At 38.9% G+C, this 24,538-nt stretch overlaps 1 protein-coding gene across 7 annotated transcripts in view; it reads right to left on the bottom strand.

The window, feature by feature from the left end:
• The window catches only part of SIK3 (SIK family kinase 3), a 261,417-nt gene that overhangs the window by 113,316 nt on the left and 123,563 nt on the right, over window positions 1–24,538 (bottom strand). For all 7 annotated transcript variants that reach the window (XM_023208299.2, XM_023208296.1, XM_023208300.1 and 4 more), the window contains exons 2-3: window positions 7,907–8,023; window positions 5,011–5,074 (exon numbers count right to left, since the gene is read on the bottom strand). In XM_023208299.2, coding sequence (XP_023064067.1) covers window positions 5,011–5,074; window positions 7,907–8,023 — 181 coding nt within the window. The remainder of the gene's footprint in view (window positions 1–5,010; window positions 5,075–7,906; window positions 8,024–24,538) is intronic.

Here is a 24,538-nt window from a genome sequence, read left to right on the forward strand (position 1 = left end):
ATTAAACTCCACTAATTGCTGGCTGATTGCCCTTTTGTTTTGAACAATGCCCTGGGGCACAAATTGGTCTACAAACAATACAATCAAATTCTGGTTCCTTTGAAGAAATATTTTTTGCCATCAGTGTTTTTCTGTTTTATTTTTGTTTTTATTTAAGACAGGGTCTCCCTGTGTTGCCTATGCTGGCCTCCAACTCCTAGGCTCAAGCCATCCTCCTGCCTGAGTAGCTAGAATTACAGATGTGCACCCAGCCAGTGATTTATTTTTATTCTAACCCCAGAAAAGGTCTTTCTAAATTAATTCATTGGTTCTCTCCTGCAAACTAGCAAACCTATCATTTGGCCTGTTTCATGAATCTCTTCTCAAATGCCCTTTACCACAACCTCCACTGTTCTTTCTTTCTTCTTTTTTCTTTTCCCTCTACTGTTCTTGAGAGTACAATCAGGTTTGAACTTCTTCACTCCCTGTTTCAAATGAAGTCAGTTCCTTTGGGAAGAAATTAGGAGCTGTTTTAAGGTTTGTTTTTCTCTGCAGGTAAAATCTCAGAGTTAGGGCTCTGGAGCTGGGGTTGGGAACAGTAGCAAACTTCTCTGAGTGATACACTCTTACTCTAGGAACTGAGAGTTTAGTGGATGAAGAGCGGGGGGGAGGACAGCAGCCTGGGGTCCTCTCAGCTTGCCTCTCCTACCAGCTTGAAACTACTGTCTTAAGACCCAAAGCAAGAGTGATCTGGGTCCTAGTATTCTCGGCATACCTGATCAAGTTCCACAAGTGGGGGCTGAGTAGAAGAAGAGGCCCCCATCTCTTAACTGCACTTCTCCAGGACTCAGCAATAGGCAGCTGGGGGCAGAATGAGAAATGCTGATGTCCAGATCCTCCTGGGAAGAAAGCTGCTATTCAGATGCTGGAGAGAATTAAGGAGAAGCGACAAATAAAAATTACAGGAGACCACTGTTTTCTAATAAACTTCTGCACTAGGCACCAACAGACCAAACTTAACATCAAAATGGAGTCACTCATGCTAAAGTTCCAAACCTAAAACTAGGTTGTTATCTGACCTGAGAAATCGGGAGAAAGAGATAACAGCCAATTTCCCAAACAGCCCAGTCTAAAATCTTTAACTGGCACAACGATGAAGTTCCCTCTGCTTTAATCCTTAAAAAAAAGGTAGCCTGAAGTAACCTGATGTTAAGTAATTAGTTAATTTTCTATTGTTCTGTTTAAAAGTAACCAATACACTGTACAGACTTCTTAAGCCCTTCTGTCTATAAGCCAAATTCTTCTGCTCAGCTTACCGAAACACTTAAATTCTATGAAATGAAATGCTGCCCAATTGTAGAATCGCAAATAAAGCCAACTAGAATCATCAAACTAAACTTGTAATTTTGTCTTTTGACAGGAGGAAGCCCTGTGTTCTTGGCTGCAGTAGTCTGGACAGGAACTTCCACACTGCTGACCAGACTTTGTTTCTTACTGAATTTGCATAGATGTTCTTGAATAATGTTCCTTCATTTTCTGTTTTACCCTTAGGATGATTTCCTGAGACTTTAAATGACTGGGTTTTGTTTTCTTTAATAGTTTTCACTTGTTTCAGCAAGCAAGGCAAGTCAGCAGAGCTCCTCACACCTTTATACCAGAAGTTGATCTCCCATTCATTCTCTCACATGAAGGCGTAAAGAAGCCCTGTGCTAGAGCTCTATATGTGCGAAACTATAACACAAATATTCTAAATCTTACCTTTTACAGACCTAGAAACTGCGTACCAGACTCATCTAGTAATTTGCTCTAAGTAAAAGTGCAAATAGGTGACAGAGATCTGATTCAAACCTAGGTCTAAATACATCCAAAGCCCAGGTTTTCTTGAATAAGCCCCTTTCATCTTTTTTACACAGACACTTTTAAAAATCAGAGCTCATGAGACAGTTCTATCCCTGTGCGGGCTCAATAATTTCTTTAGGTAATACACTATTTTCTTCCTCATCTGGATCTTTTATAATAATATTACTTAATAGTATCAATAACATTTCAAATTCTATTGTTTTATATTATACAATATGTTATAATACATAATTATAGATTAGTGCAAAAGTAATTGTGGGTTTTGCCATTACTTTCAATAACAAAAGCCACAATTACTTTTGCACCAACCTAAAATATTTTGTTTTTAAAATAATAATATCAGAAGTGGTATTCTGTTTGTTCATCCCTTAAGGTACATTCACACGAAGTCCATGACCAAGAAACTTATCTCTCTAATACTGCTTCCTGCTAGGTGCAGTGGCTCATGCCTATAATCCCAACACTTTGGGAGGCCAAGGCAGGAGGATTGCTAGAGCCCAGGAGTTCAAAACCAGCCTGGGCAACATAATGAGACCTAATCGCTATAAAAATTTAAAACTTAGCCTGGCATGGTGGCGTATACTTATAGTACCAGCTACTCGGGAGGCTAAAGCAGGAGGATCACTTGAGCCCAGGAAGCTGGGGGTGCACTGAGCTGTGATCCCATTACTGCACTTCACCTGGACAACAGAGCAAGACCCCAGCTCAAAAAAGAATGCATACATACATACATACATAAAATCTACTTTCTTAAAGAGTAAGGTAGATTGATGTGCCCTGTGTTTGGGTCTTTTTTTATTACAAACATTAAGATGACATTGTCAGGCTTTTGAGCCAAAGCTAAACCATCATATCCCCTGTGACCTGCACGTACACATCCAGATGGTCAGTTCCTGCCTTAACTGATGACATTCCACCACAAAAGAAGTGAAAATGGCCTGTTCCTGCCTTAACTGATGGCATTACCTTGTGAAATTCCTTTTACAGGCTCATCCTGGCTCAAAAGCTCCCCCACTGAGCACCTTGTGACCCCCCACCCCAGCCCACCAGAGAACAACCCCCTTTGACTGTAATTTTCCTTTACCTACCCAAATCCTATAAAACGGCCCTGCCCCTATCTCCCTTGGCTGACTGTCTTTTCGGACTCAGCCCGCCTGCACCCAGGTGAAATAAACAGCCTTGTTACTCACACAAAGCCTGTTTGGTGGTCTCTTCACACGGACACCAATGACAGACATCATCTTTTTTCTCCCCAAATTACCATTGTTTCTCCACCAATAAATGTCTTTCTATGAGTTAAAATACCTAACAGGCAACTCAAGGATTTGGAAGATGTTTGACTTTTTATAAAATAAAACTTGTAAATAGGTATCTTCCAGCCTGAGCAATATAGTGAGATCCCCACCCTCCTCCCATCTCTACTAAAAATTTAAAAATTAGCCAGGTGTGGTAGTGCACACCTACAGTATCAGTTACTCAGACGGCTGAGGCAGGAGGATCACTTGAGCCCAGGCAGCAGTGAGCTAGGATTGCACCACTGTATTCCAGCCTGGGCAACAGAGCGACACCTTGTCCAAAGAAAAAACTTTATCTAGATACTGAAAGTTTTCTATTTGCCTTTGTGTATATTTGTGATCTTAATTAAGGCAGGTTTATCATAACGTGCCTGGAATGTCAGACCATAGTGTAGTCTCCCAATAACATGACTGCTATTTCTCTCTCTCCAAATATTCTCTCTTGTGCTTTCATTTTCTGGTTCATAAATTTCCATATAACCATGCCCTCCAGGGCATAGCCTTCCCTGATCTCCAAAAGTCAACCAAACTGCCATCTGCACTACTGTTCTCTACTATACAGAGTTTTACAGTTTCCATTCTCACCTTCAAAGTAGTATGTTGATTTCCCTGTCTGTCTTCCACCAGATTTCTCCACAGAAAGGAAAACCAGTGTCTTAATTGAGTCAGCATCTCCAAGGCACATGACTGGCATATAATTATCATACATACTGAAAGCCTACTACACCTTCTTGACAAACAATGTTATCCTTCAAATCTTGTAATGCTTTCATTTCTTTACAATAAAGTAGCCCTTCCTATACTATATGGAGTACAAATTTCATTCTATCACCATTAGCTTTAACATTAACTAGCCAATTAAATATAAAATTAAGAAATAATGATACCTCTTTTAAAAAGGACTAGCGCTTATCCTAAAGATACTTTGATACAAAAACATACTAGATTGCTAGGGAAACTTTAAAACACACACACACACACACACACACATCCATGCCGCCACAATAAGAAGATTCCATTTTAAAAGTGATTCTATGCTTTTAAATACATTTTTTCAGCATGCAGGAAGGAGCAAATGTTTAAAATAAAAATTAAAAAACAAATTTTAAATTAGTAAGTGCTCATATTGATAAATTTTTTAAAAAATAAGGAAATTAGACAAATAAGGTATATAAAGAAACTTTTCTCTGTAGTTGCCAAAAGAAAAAAAAAAAGACACATCAATTTCGCTTTGGAAGTTTACCCTGTAACTCTACTTGGCTCCATTTATCACTGTTATAAAAAAAATCTTTTAGTCAGTTTTTACCACCTTAAAAATCAGATTTGTCAGTAACAAAGTTTCTTGCTTATTTCTGACGTTGTGCTGAAGCTAAGTGTGAGAGGAAAAAATAGCTACTGAAGGCAGAACCCCCAAAATTACAAGAATCATTGAGGGGAATGGTGAACACACGGTAAATAATATTGTCACACGTTATATTTAAACAAAGTTTAAGGAACGTGCTTGGGTGAGACTGTTTGCTTTAAGTGGCTCTTTCTCACACAACAGAGGCCCACATACTTGTGTGAGTTCTGTCGCACTTGGTAACCTCAGTTAGAACCTGCAAACTGGAAAGACCCTAAGTCCCACGTTCAGAAAGGATGCTTGTTTTTGGAGATCCTTAATCTCAACTGTCAGCATCTGACTGAAATAAACAAAACACCTTTGCTAAGGAAACAAATGTGTTGAAGGGATTTTACCAGATTAATCGAAACAAATTAAAATGACTTGGTTGATAGAAAATGACAGGACTGAAGAACAGCATCAAGTGACAAAGGCACTGACTAGCTATTAGAGTGTGCTCAACAGCTGTTTAAAGAATGCAGTAAGTGTACTTACCAAATATTTCCCCTCCACTAGCATATTCTGTCACCAGATAAATCATCCGTTCTGTCTCCATAACCTGGTGCAAAGGCAGGAAAGTGACAGACAGTGACACAAATGACAGGCTGATATAGGAAGAGAAACTAATGACTCCTCTTTTGTCATTTGAAATATTAATAACCACTACAGATTAAAGAAAATTTAAAACATTTTTGGGGAAACAAATATAAATGTTATTAAGAAGAAAGGGAAAATTAGATATTTCTCCAAGTTCTTAAAAGTAGAAAACATTCATTGCTTGAGAGAGATAGTCCTTTTGATGTTCCATGAGGTCTCTGCAATCTCTTAAGTTCCATAAAACTGAGAGGCAAAGAAGTTGTCAAGAACCAAAACTTAAAGTTCAGATTCAACATCAACCATTTGAAGCACAAAAATGCCCCATTAAAAAAAAAAAAAAAAGCCTTTGGAGAAAATAATGGGAATCACATAAGAATTCCACAGAAATCACATATGGCTTTCTTTTTGTAATACAAATGACAACTTTCCTTTCCACTGCCCATTTATTTGTAAAAAAGAGAGCAGTGATTTAAAATACTCAACCTTTTAAAGTAAGGCAAGTGATTTGTGTTTTGTCTTGGTCCCTTTGTTGCTCCTTTTTAAAGTTCATTGTAGTATGTTGTCAGTCCTTTCTTCCTTTTTAGATTTTCCATCAAACATTTTTAAAAGTAATAATGGCAATATACACTCATTATGAAACAAAAGACCAAAGGCTTTCCTCTTCCCAATCTCCTCCATCTCAACCCCCAGGAGAACACTGTTCACTGCTTATTGTATATCTTTCTAAAACAGTGCGGTCCAATAGAAAAATAATACCAACTGCACGTGTAATTTTAACTTTTCTAATAGCCACATTTAAAAAGGAAAAGGTGAAGATAATTCTAATAATATTTTTATTGACCCCAATATATCCAAAATATTATCATTTCAACAATTATTTTTAAAATTATTAACTTTTAGTTTTACACTTAATTAAACACAGTTAAAAATTCAGTTCCAGCCGGGCACAGTGGCTCACGCCTGTAATCCCAGCACTTTGGGAGGCCAAGGTGGGTGGCTCACTTGAGGTTAGGAGTTCGAGACCAGCCTGGCCAACATAGTGAAACCCCGTTTCTACGAAAAATACAAAAATTAGCTGGGAGTGGTGGCGCATGCCTGTGATCCCAGCTACTTGGGAAGCTGAGGCAGGAGAATCACTTGAACCCAGGAGGCGGAGGCTGCAGTAAGTGGAGATCATGCCACTGCATTCCAGCCTGGGCAACAGAGTGAGACTTCGTCTCAAAAATAAATAAATAAATAAATACATACATACATACATACATACATAAATAAAATTTTTAAGGCCCAGCTACCAGAAAGCAAAATCAAAGCTTGAAAGAAGGCACTGCTCAAAGCTAGCACTGGACCTATGGAAATTCTCTTAGGCTAATCTTGGGGAAGACAGGCATAATTGCAGAATTCGGTTACAAGGGTAATACCTACAAGTCAACCTCTTGAAAAACGTCAACCTAAGCCCCACGATTATTTAAAGATGATTTATTTTAAAAGGTAAGGTCAAGAAATGTATTCAGTCTATCAGAATAGGAAGGAAGCCGAGTTAGACACCTGTGAGCTCACAGACACAGGTCTTCAGGCAACACCAGGAAGCTTTCATAAGTTTGCTTGTGGGGTAGAATGTAGGCGTTGTTCAACATAATTTAGGCTGATAAATTTCAACAGGTCTGCTCCTGTTGACCTAATTTCATTATGTGAGCAGCTGGTACCAGGGAAGAGCTCTAACGCTGTCGTTTTAACCACACATATTAACATCACAACATGTTTTCTTTTCCATAAAATTCACAGGCTATGAAAGTTTGCCCATAGCGCCTTGGGTGTACTTTCTCCACTCTTACACACGGTCCTATGTCTGGGCTAGTAACCATTTACTACAGACTAACAGCAGCAAAATAACTGAGTGGGTGGCCACTTCCTTCAGAATGAAGAGATGGCTGTTCTGGCAGAAAGCAGCAAGTAGAGTTGGGCCTATGCAGAGGCAAAGTTCTCGGCTGCCAACACTTTGCAATTTGAGAAGCATCCCAAAGCCCCACCTCTCCCAAAATATCTCTTCCACCAGCCTGCTAAGTCAAGGTCTTCTCCTCCAATTCCGCTTGAAATTCCAGCCATCAGATTTACTGCTTTTGTAGTTAGGCTAGGGAATCATTTTGATGATGGCATAAAATACGCATGTTTCTTGGGAAGACAAAAAAAAAAAAACTAAAATAGAAATCTCTCCTCTTGGACAGATCTAGTCTCTTGATCTGGTCTCTTGATTATCATAATAATTACTATCTTGGAAAACTAAGTCTAGGATCCTATTAGAATAGAAAAGAGGTGGGTTTTGATTGATGCAGGAAGCAATCCTTTGCCATAACAATTTACAACATGATCACAGAAACTAGTATTCAAATAATGCTGTTAAAAAAACACATTATATTCATCTCTAAATTTTCACCTCTCTAAATTCTCTTCTTTTTGGGTTTCCCATCCTGTTTTAGAACTCTGAACTAAATAAAATAAATTCTCATCATCTTCTGAATTAATCTTTTGTGCAGTTCTTGCTAAGAATGGCATCAAATTTTAAAGAACAAATTAAAAAGACCTACCTGGGTAAGGACAACTTACTAGTAAATGGCCAGGGGAAACTTGAGGATACTAAGCGCTGAGTGGGTAAACAGAAGGGTAGGAAAGACAGCAGGATTAACATAGAAACAAAAAAAAGTCACAGATGTTCACCCACCTACATTTCTTCAAAGGGAGCCATACATACAATATTCCGGGTTCTTTGCAGCTATCTGCTATATACTAATGATCCTACCTGGTAGAGCCTGATGATATGGGGGTGGCAAAGCATCTTCATAATTTGAACTTCCCGGAAAATCTTCTTCAAGTTTTCTTCATCGAGCTGGGTCTTATCTATGATCTTGATAGCAACCTGACAACAGAGGGAAAAAATTTACTCTGATGCATTATTAAAAGCAGTTTACTAAGAAAAATTAGGTTCACTTTAAAACATTACGTTCCATAAAATATAAGCTGCCAGCATTTTGTTTACAGAATGTCAATGAGGAAAATTAATTTACTCTTTTTAAAAAGATAGGAAATGGATTCCTAGCAAGTTGGCTCAAAGGAACAGACTCCAAAAGCTAATGGGTCGTCTGCCATTTCTTAAATTGCTTATATGGTAAAATCCTATGACAAAATACTTCATTACTCCACAGATGTGGTTATGGTCTGGGTCAAATCATGTTTCAGTGCCGAGTGGTATGTAGGGCCTCTCATTTAGGCAAGAAGCTTTAAAATAAAAGAAATTTTTAAAAAGGCAAGAAGCTTGTATCAGAAGTACATGGTGTCTTACTAAGGTTCTATGAGAACTTTCACAGGGGCTTTTCATGTCTCAACAGGTGCTTGTAGAACTCAATAATAATAATAATAGTAGCAGTGATGGTGGTGGCAGCAGCAGTAGCAGTGGCTACTATATAGGAAATGTTTACTATGGGCCAGGCATAATTCTTAGTGCTCTGCAAGTACTAACTCATTTAAACCTCCTAACACCCACATCATCATTAACCTTGTTTTAGAAATACAGAAACTGAGGCACACAGAGATTAAGTAATTAACCCAAGAGTAAGTAATTTATACCTAGTATGTGGCAGATGCAGGATTGAAGCCTAGGTAGCTTGGCTTTAGAATCAAATTGGTAATAATAATGTTATAAGAATCTAAAGATCTTTCTTTAGCGTACATGCACTGCATCATAAAACATATCTTTCCAATGTGTCCCCTTTTAATAAGATACTCATCAGCAAAAACATTTTAATGCAGAATGAAAGACGAAGGACTTTTAAAAATCTACTGAATCTAAACTTCCTCTGTGAAATACTTAAAATATTTGTGTTGCTCCAAAATATGTCCATATCTCAGTTTCAATTACCTAATCAGTATGGAAGCAATAGTGGTTAGATGAAGAGCCTCGCAGACTAGTCAAACTCTAGTCCTCTCCAAATCTTAACATTCTAAGATTCTATGCACCAGAGAGGTAAAGGGAACATATACAGTACTTACTGAGGAAAAAAAGAAAGGAAAACAAAATTTCAAAAGTAAAAATGTTTAGCTCAGAGAAATAAAGAGTGTTTGGAGCCAAAAGTGGCAGATTATTCAGATGTATAAATGACTGGCATAAAAGTAACTTTATTTGAAGTTGCTTCATGTGTTAAAATGAGGACCCATGGGAGAATGGCACAGGGAGATAAATTTCAGCTGTACTTAAACAGCATTCAAGCCATGCCTAATGAGGGAGTGTGATGAAACCAGCTGGGTGTGACTGGAGCTATAAGGATTAATCAGACACAGCCTAAACTTCAAGGAGATCACAGTCTAAAAGGGAAAAAAGATGTGTGGAACTGAAAACAATGCAGCATTGGTAGTACAATCAATGGAGCTATGTACCAGATATAATAACAGAACAGAGGATGGTGAATGACCTTCACCTATAGGAGAAAAGGTCGAAAAAGTCTGGGAAAGACTTCACAAAGAAAGCAGGATTTCACTACAGAGAGAACTGGGATAGGCAGAGAAGAAGGTAGAGAATTTAATGAGGATCTCACCAGCTGCTTGGTCTCCTATAAGTCTTAGACCATATAACCCTTGACCACCTGCATTTCTACTTCTCCTCATTACTGCACCAGATCACATACAAGACCTTAACGCCACAACTGGTCTAGCATCTGCTCCTGATTCTCTCAGGACAGCTCCCAAAACAAAACAAAACAAAAAATCATGGTACACAATGTCTCTTCCTAGAACAAATAGCTGGGTCTTAGTAGTCATTATTAATAAAATCTTACATGTGAAGGGCACCTTGTAGTGTACAGAATGCTTTCATAAATATAACAAGCTTAGAAACTTGCAGACATATCCCCATAGCAGAGGTGCCAAACAGCTGTAATCCCAGCACTTTGGGAGGCCAAGACGGGCAGACTGATTTGAGTCCAGGAGTTCAAGACCAGCATGGGCAACAGGGTGAAACCCCATCCCTACTAAAAATTTTTTTAAAAATTAGCCGAGCATGGTAGCATGTGTCTGTAGTCCTAGCTCTTCAGGAGGCTGAGGTGGAAGGACAGTTTGATCCCGGGAGCTGAAGCTGCAGTGAGCTATGATCGTGCCAGCAACAGAATGAGACCTTTTCTCAAAAGAAAAAAAAAGAACTTCCAAACAGGTGCGTTGGAAATGGGTTACAAGCAATAATGGATCACCTCCAATCTCAACTTTCTGTGCATGCCATGATGTGCAAAAGGTGGGAAGAACTGCCAGGACTTATTTATCTTAATAACAGAGGGCATCAACTGTCTAAGGTCTGTGCCTGAAATCTTCCACCTCTGCCCACCCACTACTAATTGATGGCATGTACAATGTAACTGGGGAAAGGCGAGTGGCCTTCAAGGTTAACTTACAAAATTTTTGCATTCTTTCACCTCCAAGAGAGTACTGGATCACAGGGAGTCACATAGCGGGGCCTCCCTGATTCACAAGGAACTCATTCTAAATTTCATTTGCATTCTGAAGCAATAGGACCTTCATAATGGTAAACAGAGATTGTGTGGAGCCCAGTCAGCCACACAATCATGTGGGTAAATAACAATAGAGTGAGTTAAATGTATTTCTGACTTACCATATTTTCAACTTACAATGAGTTTATTGGGACATAACCCATCATAAGTCAAGAAATATCTGTACTCGCAATAATGCCTTTTGTTGGCTATAATTAACCACAATTTATTACATATTTCCAAATGGCTGAAGGAGATCTGAAATGTCACCAACACAAAGAAATAATAAATGTTTGGGGTAATGGATATCCTAATTACCCTGATTTGATCATTACATGTTGTATCCATGTAGCAAAATATCAAATGTACCCCATAAATATGTACAATAATAAATAAATAATACAGACATACATTAATTTTAAAAAGAAATGTATTTCACCTTTTCAGGAAAAATTGCATTGAATATAATCTGTTCTTAGAAGGCATGTACAAAGAAGTTTTAATAGATTAGAACATCAAACTCCTGTCTACTTTTCAGTGAGAGTTCAGATTCCAGAAGATAATGAAAAATGAAGCTTTGGGCCAGGCACGGTGGCTCATGCCTGTAATTCCAGCACTTTGGGAGTTCGAAGCAGGAGGATAGATTGAGGCCAGGAGTTCAAGACCAGTCTGGGCAACAAAGTGAGACCTCATCTCTACAAAAAATAAAAAAATTAGCCAGGTGCGGTAGTGTGTGCCTGTAGTCCCAGTTATTCAGGAGGCTGAGGTAGAAGGATTGCGTGAGCCTAGCAAGGGTGAAGTGAGCCATGATCATGCCACTGCACTGCAGTCTGTGCAACAGAATGAGATCCTTTCTCCAAAACAAAAACAAAAAAAAAAAACAAAAGTGAAGCTTTACTTAGCAGTTGAATATAGTGTTGAAAGCAAGGACTCTGAAGTCAAGCTACTTAGATTGAAAATCTTGGAACTATCCCTTAATATATAACCTAGAACAGGTTATTTAATTTTTCAACGGCTTCCTATCTGTAAAATGTGGGCAACAATGGAACCTACTTTAAAGGGATGTCGGGGATTAACAAAGCTAATACATGCAATCTGATTAATATAACGCCTGGCACAGTAAACAGGCAATATATGTTAATTACAGGTACTGCTGTTGTTATTTTATTTTCTTCTGGAATTAAGCCTTCAACTTTAGGCATTCCTTGGCAAGGATTAGATTTGCTTCACTAAGCAACATAATCCTGGATCTGAAACACATCAATTCCTTATTCAAGGGGCAAATTGAGGGACCAAGAAGCAAAACAGCTAACAATTTGCGGGCAGCATTCAGAACCAACTGGCTGCCGCCAGCTGATGTGGGAAGAACATGGAAAGAACAGAGCTAGAAAAAAAAACAAACGCATTCCATTCAGGAAAGTCACAGTGAGCCATAGGATGGAATCCACAGCAAGACCTGACCCTGAGGGCTGTGCCAGAGAGACAGTGGTCTACTTCTTCACAGCAGGCCAGGCTCCCCTTGCCAACCCTACCTACTAGCTAACACCTGAGAGGAGGGAACTTACTGCTGCTTGGCAATGGCATAACTGCCTGATAAGACCACTTAACAGAGAAAGGAACTCAGCTCCTACCTTAGCTGCAAACTGGAAAGTGGGAGTTTTCTAAAAAGCAGAAAAATAAAGTTGGAACAGAGAAACTGCCAAGTCAGATAGCAGGTGGCTGGCACACAGGTATGATTATTTTGAGAGTATCTAAACAGATAAATGAGTATGAGTTTTATAGCTACAGATTACTGAAGGCTATATAATAAAGGTTTTGGTGTAAAGTACACACTAGTTGCTTGAAAAATTGAATGTGTCCACAACAAAGAAAAATCAGTAGGGAAAGAAAAGATAAACTCTCAAAGAATGTTTTTATATTGGGGTTGAAAATCTATAAATCTCCTAATTGTACTTACATATGAAAATTATAACAAATAAAGAAGAAAACTTCCAACATGTTACCAAAAGACTATATATTTCCTCAGTTTGCCTGTTCTACACAGAATTCTTTTATCTTCCAAAGAGCACGATTTTGTAAATTGACATTCTAATATTAATTAAACATGACACTGTGTCAACTATGCTACTAAAGAGATACAGATTGTGAGAGTCCTTAATTTCCCTACTCAAGACATTCCCATTCAACAAATTCTTCTTTTTCAATTGGCATGTGGTAGGAAAAAAATTAAATTTAGATCATGCCAAATTTAAAGTCATAGTTCTTTATTATTCATTCTATGAAAGGAAAAATTACTATTTCCCCCTTTTAGTTCTCACCTCTAAAAAACACAGTTCTTTTTAAGTCAACTCATTTTTGTAAGCACAATAATGTTCATAGTGAATGAAGCTGAAAAAAATAGTGGTTTCCTCACAACAGGCAATAATTCACTTGCATATTCTGACACCATATTCGCAAGCAAGATAAGGCAACAGAGTAAAATACAATGAACTAAGGGACAGTTCAGCATTAAGATCAAAACAAACCACCCTTCCCCATCAGAAATAAATGCCCTATAGTAGATAGTAGGGATTCAGGGATATGCCAGGACAAATGGACAGTTCAAGAAAGGACTACTTAGGAGGGAAACGCAAAGATCACAAGGGCTCAAATTCTTCCCAAATGAGAAACAGCATCGCCTTACACTGGTATGCAGATGAACAGACAGTAACCTCAAAGAATATAGTGAGCAGACTGTGTGCTTTTTAGAAGCAAAGAGAAAACATTATAGTCTGAAGAAAAGCTTATTTTTTTTAATTTAAGGAAAGAGCTCTATTTCTCTTAGAAATGTCTTTAAAATTTAGGCAGACCTCAAACATTTTGTCATTGTAAGCTTTTTTCAATGGGGTTATGTTTTTATACTAACTTCTGTAGCAAAATTTTTATTCTCTATTTTTATGACAAAGCTTATCTACTCTAGAACATTCTCAGCTCAGCTCCGCAACTATTTTACGGTCTAGATCTGTACAGGGTAATACAGTAGGCACCAGCCGCATGTAATTATCCAGACTGATGTGCTATACATGTAAAATATATACCAGATTTCAAAGACAGTAATATAAAAAAGAATTAAACTATCTCCCTGATACATTTTTATATTGATTACATGTAGAAATTATAATATTTTAGATATATTAGGCTAAACAAAAGATATTAAAACTAATTTCACCTCTTTTTACCTTTTTAATATGATTTAAAAATTATAAATAATACATGTGGCCCTCTTCCTATTGGACGGCACTGATCTAGATAATGCCAATAAGCTACATAATTAATCTACCAGTTAAAGGAGGTGTTCCTTGAAAATGACTTCTGAAATCATTGACTTGATATTGAGAATTGCCAACTATCTATTTCCCAGAAACTTGGCCCAAGTTACAAGGCTGTCAATGCTCAAAACACTGCCTTGGGAGAAAATCTCAAATAAGGTCTCAAAAGTTATATTCTAGGAGCTCAATTTAATTCAATTTTTAAAATGTCTTTTGAGCAACTGACTGGTTTACTACACTGCCCTTGTGTGCAGCCATTCCCAGGAGGGTTTCTTTCAGAGAATTAAGTCTTACAGCCTTAAGACAGCAGTTCCCAAACTGTTTGGTCTCAGTACTCCTTCTCTTAAAAGTTAGGAGAACCTTCAAAGAAGTTTTGATTATGTGAGTAACATCTTTCAACATCTGCTTAGAAATCAAATTAAAAATCAGAAATTAAGACAAAAATTTAAGAGACAAGTGTATACAACCACACATCCCCTTGGTCATCAGAGTAACTGCAGCATCACACATAGCATAGTCTCTAGAAATCTCTATTTTATAATTGTGAGAAAGTATGAATGAAAAGTGAAAATAATGTTGTGGCATTTTTATAAAAATGGTTTTGACCTAGGGGACCCACTGAAACAGTATTGGAGACTATGGGGTCCCTGAATCAAACTCAGAACAACTGCCCTTAAAGCATCACTGTATGTAATGAATTGACTTCTCTTCGATGCATCTAGAATAGTACCACGTTTGGGAGAACTGAGAAAACAGTCACTCAATTTTCTTTTTCTATAGGGCATAATGCTTTCACAGGACCCAGCTAAGAATGGTTGGCTAGAAAGGAACTTAAGTACCTTTGGAATCAGTCTTAATGAAAAAACATTTTCATTTAAAATGTACTAAAAAACAGAATTATCATCAGAAAACAAATCTAAAAGAACCCCAAACCAACACAAGCTAGACTCTTGAATGCAACCTGTTACACATTAAATGGCCGTGATCAATAACGTGCCACATGACCAAGGTCAGGATGTAGGCTGGCCACATTCTTGGGAAGATCCTAACATCTGTACCATTGCTCAGGCTGGAGTGCAGTGACATGACCATAGCTTGCTGCAGCCTCAACCTTCTGGGCTGAAGCTATCCTCTCACCTCAGCCTTCTGAGGAGCTGGGACTAGAGAGACACACCATCACACCTGGATAATATATTTTTTTAAATTTTCTGTAGTGATGAGGTCTCGCTATGTTGCCCAGGCTGGTCTCAATGGATCCTCCCACCTCAGCCTCCTAAAGTGCTGGGGTTACAGGCAAGAGCCACCACACGTGGCTTCCAATTTTTTAATTGAAGTCTATATTTCAGCTTGAAACAATTAGTCAAATCAAGTACAAAAAGGGGCAAAACAGGGATGTATATTTGAAAAGAACAGGTTAGTTTATTCATTATACACACCAATCACAACTGCTTCTGGGAAAATATGCAGCTGTCAAGCCTACGGAATGGCAGGGATGCAAGGATGCTAGCCAGCTCGAGACACAAGGACTCAACATGGCCAGCAAAGATAAGGGTCAGGCAGCTTTCAATAAACTCCACAGAAAGTAGTTAACAACTATACTTTAAAATGTATAGCGGGCTGGGCACAGTGGCTCATGCCTGTAATCCCAGCACTTTGGGAGGCTGAGGTGGGCAGATCACTTGAGGTCAGGAGCTTGAGACCAGCCTGGCCAACATGGTGAAATCCCGCCTCTACTAAAATTACAAAAATTAGCCAGGCGTGGTAGTGGACACCCGTAATCCCAGCTACTTGGGAGGCTGAGGCAGGAAGAATCGCTTGAACCCAGGAGGCAGAGGTTGCAGTGAGCCGAGATCACGCAGCCGTACTCCAGCCTGGGCAACAAGAGCGAAACTCCATCTTAATAATAATAATAATATAAAATATATAGTGCTGTTTAGGTGAGTGGTTGAACTTTTATTTTTCTGCCCTCTAGGCTGTACTGAATGGTGACTATAAAACAGTTCATGCATTTCCAATGTCTGGATAGAGAATGGAAAGTTAATGAAAGTGGGAAAATAAGTTGGAAAATGGCATACTGTACAAAATTAGTAAAAGGTATCTGAAGCAAAGCAAATTTTCTGTGATTACTTGAAATTCAAGACACAGAAGAGAAATTTTTAAAGACAAAAAGAAAATGATTTCTCAGTTCCAGTAATTCCCATCTGGTTGACATTCACCCTCTCAGAAAACAGAGGCCTATGGGTAATTCCCATCTGGTTGACATTCGCCCTCTCAGAAAACAGAGGCCTATGGGTAATTCCCATCTGGTTGACATTCACCCTCTCAGAAAACAGAGGCCTATGGGTAATTCCCATCTGGTTGACATTCACCCTCTCAGAAAACAGAGGCCTATGGGTGTCTCCAATATTATGAGCAACTCTCTCAGACATACTGACATGACAGTTATCGTTGCAAAGTGCCAACAATGTTTTATAGTTAAATCAACTCTTGTCCTACAGGTTTATCCCTTAAATGTGTTCAACAACAACAAAAAATTTTTTTAAAAAAAGGAGTGGAGGAAAAGACAGAGTTGACAATAAAAATGAAGCCCAGTCAGGATTATTTACAAAATATAGGTATTCAATTTTCTAGTCTCAGGTGTTTATTTCAGATTGACCAAATTGCACAAGTTTAAGAGGGAGACACTCAGAATGGGATTGATGGCTTAATTTTAAGGCTAAGGAGCTGTTGAAAAGGATACTTCAAAGCCCTAAAAAACGAGAGGGAAGAGGTCAGGTGCAGGACTCACACCTGTAATCCTAGAACTTTGGGAGGCTGAGGGGGGCAGATCACTTGAAGTCAGGAGTTCAAGACCAGCCTGTCTAATATGGAAAAAACCTGTTTCTACTAAATATATATATATATATATATATATATATATATATATATGCCAGGCATGGTGGTGCATGCCTGTAGTCCCAGCTACTTGGGAGGCTGAGGCAGGAGAATCGCTTGAACCTGGGAAGTGGAAGTTGCAGTGAGCTGAGATCACACCACTACATTCCATCCTGGGCGACACAGCAAGACTTCGTCTCAAAAAAAAAAAAAAAAAAAAAAAAAAGAGGGAAGAGCAGGAAAGAAGATGATGGGCAGAAAGAGAATTTAGGACAAACAGGAAACACTCTGAATAGAGAGAAAGGATTGGGCAGAAAAGTATTAGGGATACGGGAAAGAAAAGGACAAAAGCTAAATGGTTTAACAAGGCAGTTCTAATAGTTTAAAGAGGCAACCAAAGAACATTATCTACGAAAGTGATATAATGACAAAATAGGCCAGGCCCGGTGGCTCATGCTATAATCCCAGGAGTTCGAGACAAGCCTGGGCAACACAGCAAGACCCCCATCTCTACAAAAAAATTTTTAAAAAGTATCCAGCCATGATGGCGTATGCCGGTAGTCCTAGTACTCAGGAGACTGAGGTGGGAAGATGGTTTGAGTCCAAGAGATCAAGGCTATAGTGGGCTGTGATCATGCCACTGTACTCCAGCCTGGGCAAAAGGGAGGCCCTGTTTCAAAAAATAAAACTATAAAAATAGTAAGAATAACAACACAGGTTGAATATCCCTTATCCAAAACGTTATGTTTCATATACACCTTTACACCTTATACACACAGCTTGAAGGTTAATTTTACACAATATTTTAAATAATCTTGTGCATTTTTTAAAGGTTTGTATTAAGTGCTTATGCATAGAATTTTCCACATGGTGTCATGTTGGCACTCAAAGAGTTTCAGATTTGGGGACATTTTTTATTTTTGAATTAGGGGTCTTCAACCTGTAACTGTTACAGAAATGTTTTGAAATAAAAAAAAAGAAGTAGTTATTTACAAAGAAAAATGTAAAAGTTATGGTGGGAAACTAAACTATAAAAAATGAAATTTTGCACTTTGGGAGGCCGAGGTGGGTGGATTGCCTGGGGTCAGGAGTTCAAGATCAGTCTGGCCAATATGGTGAAACCCCGTCTCTACTAAAAACACACACACAAAAAAAATTAGCCAAGCGTGGTGGTGTGGGCCTGTAGTCCCAGCTGCTTGGGAGGCTGAGGCAGGAGAACTGCTTGAACCAGGAAGGTGGAGGTTGCAGTGAGCCAAGATAGCGCCACTGCACTCCAGCCTGGGCGACAGAGCGAGACTCTGTCTCAAAAAAAAAAAAAGAAAAGAAAAGAAAAGAGAAATTTTAGTTCCAGGACAGAAAGACAGGAGGAAATAACTTGGCAATATGGCCTAAATAAGAGGTTGTAAGGAGACAAAAAGCTGAATAAATTTCAAGATGAATTTTCTTAATGAGTACATGCTCCTCTTTCCTGGAATGCCAATTCACAGGTAAAAATAACACAGACTTACAGAAGGACTGTACTCTTCCCAAGAATAGCAGTTGTCAAGAAGCCTGTGTACTGTTAAGCACATTTAGATGTAGAACCTAGAACGCTCAAAGACTTAAAGCTCCAGCTGAAATGAGAGCTGAACTCAACTGGCATCACATAATTTTCTTAAACTTCCCCTATGGAGATTTATTATAGCGGGTATCTTGCTAACCTTACAATGGTAGTGCTGTTCCTGTTGAACAAAATCAGCAACAGTTTATGTTTTAAATTACATTAATATGCCCCCAAGGACTAATAACACAGTCTGTGTGAAGTAGCAGAAGATGAGTGAACCAAGGAAACAGAAAACAGCTGAAAAATTGTCCTAAATCCCTCATCTCTTGACATCTCCCAATTATTTTGACAATGAAAACTAAAGAAAAACAGGAAGCAATATCCATTTTCAGAAAGCAGTGCATCCTCCTATTTCTGAAAGTCTCACTTGTAATGCATCCTCAGATGTCAGCAGTGTGCTCACTGTTTGTCAAGAGGTGCACTGTTGTGAAATCATGCATTTCTAGTCTGGATGCTTATGATACCAGGCTATCGTCCCTGAGCAGCCTGGAGGAAGAAGCCAGCCTCCCCGGGCCCATCACGAACACGGCACAAACTACCTTCCAAGGGGTTTTGCTAAGGACAGGTGCACACTACCAGAGATGAGAGATAATGCCCCTCTGGGATTCCTTCAAAACGGAATGGTTTGTGTGACAGCTTTTGCATTTATTCCAGTTTCAACGAGTTCCTTATATTTAGTAATCATCACATTTTCAAGTCAAACAAATGTTATTCCCTTAATGAATGTTTGCATTTCATGTGATGAAAGTGTAATTTAAGTAACTTAAATCAATCTCTGGAAGTCTAATAGTAAACATGAATTAATTCTTAAATTTCTGGGGTTTTTTTGTTTGTTTGTTTTTTGAGATGGAGTCTCGCTCTGTCTCCCAGGCTGAAGTACAGTGGCGCCATCTCCACTCACTGCAACCTCCACCTCCTGGGTTCAGGCAATTCTCCTGCCTCAGCCTCCTGAGTAGCTGGGACTCCAGGCGTGTGCCACTATGCCTGGCTCATTTTTTGTATTTTTAGTAGAGACAGGGTTTCTCACCATGCTGGCCAGGCTGGTCTCAAACTCCTGACCTCGTGATCCACCCACCTTGGCCTCCCAAAGTGCTGGAATTACAGGCGTGAGCCACGGTGCCCGGCCAAATTTCTGATATTTATTTTAAAGGTGGTAAGGGGACAACTGATAAACAACACTGCCATAGAAAAAACTGAGAATGTTCTACTGAAATATAAAATTATTATATGGGTTAGACGTAGCCACATTAGATGTCAAAAGAAAGCTACATGAAGTATATGCTTAATATAACAGAGTTAACATTGAACAAGATTGTTTGTGTTTTCCTGTAGCAGGATTACAGACATTCTAAATACTGACCTTCTCTGATGGTCCTAAGTTTGCATTAGAGTACAAGTGTAGAATTTCAAAAAGATGCTATGGTAAAATCAAGGATTTTATGTAAAGGAAATTGTCGTAACCGTGTATCAATTCATTAAAGTATTGAGTATAGTTAATAATATTGAGGGTTTTTTAAAACCATTAAAAACATCCATAATTTAAGTAAAATCAAACTATTATACTATTAGCCCCTCTTTTATGTCTTAATGACAACACTATTTCTTTTTTTTTTTTTTGAGACGGAGTCTTGCTCTGTTCCCCAGGCTGGAGGGCGGTGGCGCAATCTCGGCTCACTGTGAGCTTCGCCTCCCGGGTTTCACGCCATTCTCGTGCCTCAGCCTCCTGAGTAGCTGGGACTATAGGCGCCCACTACCGCGCCCGGCTAATTTTTTGTATTTTTAGTAGAGACGGGGTTTCACCGTGGTCTCCATCTCCTGACCTTGTGATCCGCCCACCTCGGCCTTCCAAAGTGCTGGGATTACAGGCGTGAGCCACCGCGCCCGGCCGACAACACTATTTTTAAGCCAATTAACATGATCCCTAATTCATTGCCAATGAGACCCAAAAGAATCTCCAGGTATCAGAAATAGTTTCACTTAAGATCCACAGACGGCCGGGTGTGGTGGCTCACGCCTGTGAGCACTTTGGGAGGTCGAGGCAGTTGGATCACGAGGTCAGGAGATTGAGACAATCCTGGCTAACATGGTGAAACCCCATCTCTACTAAAAATACAAAAAAGTAGCTGGGTGTGGTGGCAGGTGCCTGTAGTACCAGCTACTCGGGAGGCGGAGGCAAGAGAATGGCGTGAACCCGGGAGGCGGAGCTCACAGTGAGCCTAGATGGCGCCACTGCACTCCAGCCTGGGCGGCAGAGCAAGACTCCCTCTCAAAAAAAAAAAAAAAAGACACATTTGCATAAATACTGTTTTAGAAAAATAAAAGACCATAAGTAACACCTCCCCACCAAAAAATCACAAGGAATGCCATTTATGAGATGAGAAAATGAAAATATAGAGAGCTAGAAGGAAGTAAAATGTTAACTGATAATAATGTCGTACAAAAACTAATTATCCCTCCCTATTTAAAAGTCTTTGTGCAATTTTCCTGAGGCCTCTGAGTCACAGGTTTCTTGATAGATCAAGCTGGCATTTTTTGAAACTAAGAGATCAAGCTGGCATTTTTTGAAATTAAGTAAAAAAAAAAAAAAATCCTTTCAATGAATCAAATATACTTTTCTGGGTAGAAAACAGCACAGAATAAGGAACTCAGTGTGCAGGAAGGATATAAAAATGATCATACACAGCAGTAGAAACTTTTTCCCTCTGAACAAAATCACATACAAACCCTAACACATACGAGAGAAAAAAAGAGTACCCATCCTGGTTAAACTTGAGTAGAAGGTTCAGAGACAGACAAAACTTTTTAGAAGCCTAGAGCTCTGTAGAACAGTTTTGAAATCATCGTGACAGCAAAAAGAGGAACGGAGTGGATGCTGAGATTGAGAGTTCAATTTCCAGCTGTATCTCTAAGATATGTTTGTGACCTTGGGAAAATCACCTTACCCCTTTAATCCTCAATGTTTTCATCTATTACATGACTTGAAAGCAGAGGTATCGGCTGGGCACAGTGGCTCACACCTGCAATCCCAGCACTTTGGGAGGCCAAAGTGAGAGGACTGCTTCAGCCCAGGGGCTTCAGACCAGCCTGGGTAACACAGTGGAATCCTATCTCTACAAAAAAAAATTTTTAATTGGTCGGGCATGTTAGCATGTGCCTGTAGTCCTAGCATTTTGGGAGGCTGCAGCAGAAGAATTGCTTGAGCTCCGGAGGTCAAGGCTGCAGTGAGTTGTGATCAAGCCACTACACTCCTAGCCTAAGTGACAGAGTGAGACCCTGACTATAAGAGAGAGAGAGAGAGAGAGAGAGAGAGAGAGAGAGAGAAAGCAGGCAGAGTTATCAAGATAAGGTTCTCACTGTGCCAATTCCTAATCCAAACTCTGGGAGACTTAGATTTTGACTTTTTTAAGTTTTCAAATTGACATTTAAGTTCTTCAGGGTTCATTCACATAAATCAGAATCACTACTAGTCATATAACTTTCAATCTTGGATAGTTAAAGTAATCAAGCCATTTAGTTTTAGTTATTATTTCTTTTATTTTCTCTTATCTCTTTATTAATTACTTATTTATTTTTGTAAAGATGAGGTCTCACTATAGTCCAGGCTGCTCTCAAACTCCTAGGCTCAGGCAATCCTCCTGCCTCAGCCTCCCCAAAGTGCTGGGATAACAGGCACAAGCCACCATGCCCGGCTGTATTTGTTATTTCTTTTAGAGACAGGATCTTGCTTGTTGACCACGCTGGAGTGCAATGATGTGATAATAGCTCACTGGAACCTCAAACTGCTGGCCTCAAGCGATCCTCCGCCTCAGCCTCCTGAGTGGTTGGGACTACAGGCGCGTACTACCATGCCCAGCTAAATTAATTTTTTTTTTTAAAAAAAAAGGGGGGGGACTTGCTCTCTTGCCCAGGCTGATCTGGAACTCCTGGCCTCAAGCAATCCTCCCACCTCAGGCTCCCAAAGCACTGGGGTTACAGGCATAAGTCACCGCGCCCAGTCCTAAGTCATCTAGTTTTACAGTGTTATATAATGTATGACCATATGATAATAAGCAGAAAAATGCATTTACCACATTTGAGATAACCTTGGTGAATAAGTGTTTCTTTCCTCAATTAAATACATTAAACTGAAGCATAACACCACTGTTTGCCCAGAAAAGCCTTGGCATTTGTTAATATTTTCACTATTGGTAAAGTCACTGTTTCCTACTGCTAAAACTAGGAACACTAAATAATAATATTGACATTAATTTCCATCCCACTTACAGAACAAACAATGGCAGACTAAATTAAATGGAATGTGAAGCGGGCAACAAGTAGGTCAAATTAATTAAACCATAAATTACAACCACACCAGAAAGACATGAACACAGAACCAAGAATCCGAGCCTAAGAAATGTTGCATAATCCAATGTCAGCCAAATTTGACGATGTTTCCATGATCAAATTTCTCGCTTAAAAATAAGAAAGTCAAAGAGTCAATTTTAGTTTGTTTAATATTTTTCATTTTAGACTAGTTAATTCTAATATATTAAACGTAAGCATAGTAACAATAGGTAAAATATACTGAGCATCTAATATATGCCAAGGCACTAAATTTTTTTGTTACTTTTTGTAATGAAAATTTTCAAATATAAACAAAAGTAGACAGTAAAATAATTAAAGCATCAATCAGCTTCAAAAATTATTACTTTATAGTCAATTGTTTTATCTATACCTCTACCAAGTTTCTCCAAAATCTCAATCACTAGATCATTTCATCTGTAACTACTTCAATATACCTCAAACAGGAGTCCCTCTCTTTTTTTAAACATAACCATGACAGCTTTACCTCACTTAAAAAAAATGAGGGATAATTACAGGCATTAACTCTTACCCCATACAACAACCCTATGGAATAGGTACTATTATTCTCATTTTACAGATGTTTCCGAGGCACACACCAATGAAGTTTTATGTGCCCTGGATACACAGTACTGAATGGCAGAGGCAGGATTTGAAGCCAGACAGTCAAGCTCAAGAACCTGAGTCCTTTACTACATTATGTTTTGCTGCTTCTCAAAACTCGAATTTATGGTAATTAATTGTTAAATATAAACACAGATAATTGACTAATAAAAGAACGGATGACCGACAGCATCAGACTTCAGCAAAATTTTGAAACAAGGAAAACATATCACGGTATTTCACCTATCCTCCAACTACTTTCTTCATCCCCAGCTGGTATGCTCTATTGAACATCTCTACCTATCTTCATTTAACCTTGTACCAATTATTTTTAAAAGTAAGTTTATTCTTTTTACTACAACCAGCTCTACTGGGTTAAACTAACATTTGGGATGTACTCTGTGACTAATTCTCATCAAGACAGACTTACTGGATGCAGTCCTACTCAAAATTAAATATTCTCTTCAGAAGTCATATTATGAAATATATATACCTACTATGTACCCACAAAAAATTAAAAATAAAAATAAAAGAAGTCATATTATGTGTGATCCCATGATGACTGGCCCCCAATGATTCTCACACACACACATAATGACAGACCTATTCATGCCTTTATGTAATATCCTCCCTTTCTTCCAAGTGGAGCTCGAGAGCTTAATGAAGTAAATGGCCATATTAGAGAAGCCCACAGGAAAAGGAACTGTGGGTGGCATCAAAGAACTGTGGGTAGTTTCTCTAGGACCAGTCTCTCTAGGACCTCCAGCCAACAGCCAGCAAAAAGCTGGGATCCTCACTCATAAAGCAATTCTACCAATAATGTGAACGATCTTGTAACAAGTAGCTTCTTTCCCAGTTAAGCCTCCAGGTGACGATGCAGTCCATCTAATACTGTACAGCCTTCTGAGACCCTGAGCAGAGGGCTCAGCTAAGCTATGCCAGGCAGGACTCAAGACCCATGGAAACTGTAAGACAGTAAATGTGTGCTGCTTCAAGCTGCAAAATTTGTGGCAGGTTGCTACATAGTAATAGAAAACTAACAGCTCATGGTTCTTTATAAGGTAGGCAACTCTCATTTCCAAGAAATTCTAGGCCAAGGAAATCTCTTCATAATTTATAGTACAGAACTATAGCAGTTTCAGGCAAGAGTTCAAGCATGTGAACAAAACTAA

Source organism: Piliocolobus tephrosceles, chromosome 13 (assembly GCF_002776525.5).
Source record: "Piliocolobus tephrosceles isolate RC106 chromosome 13, ASM277652v3, whole genome shotgun sequence".
In the NCBI taxonomy this organism is placed as follows: domain Eukaryota; kingdom Metazoa; phylum Chordata; class Mammalia; order Primates; family Cercopithecidae; genus Piliocolobus; species Piliocolobus tephrosceles.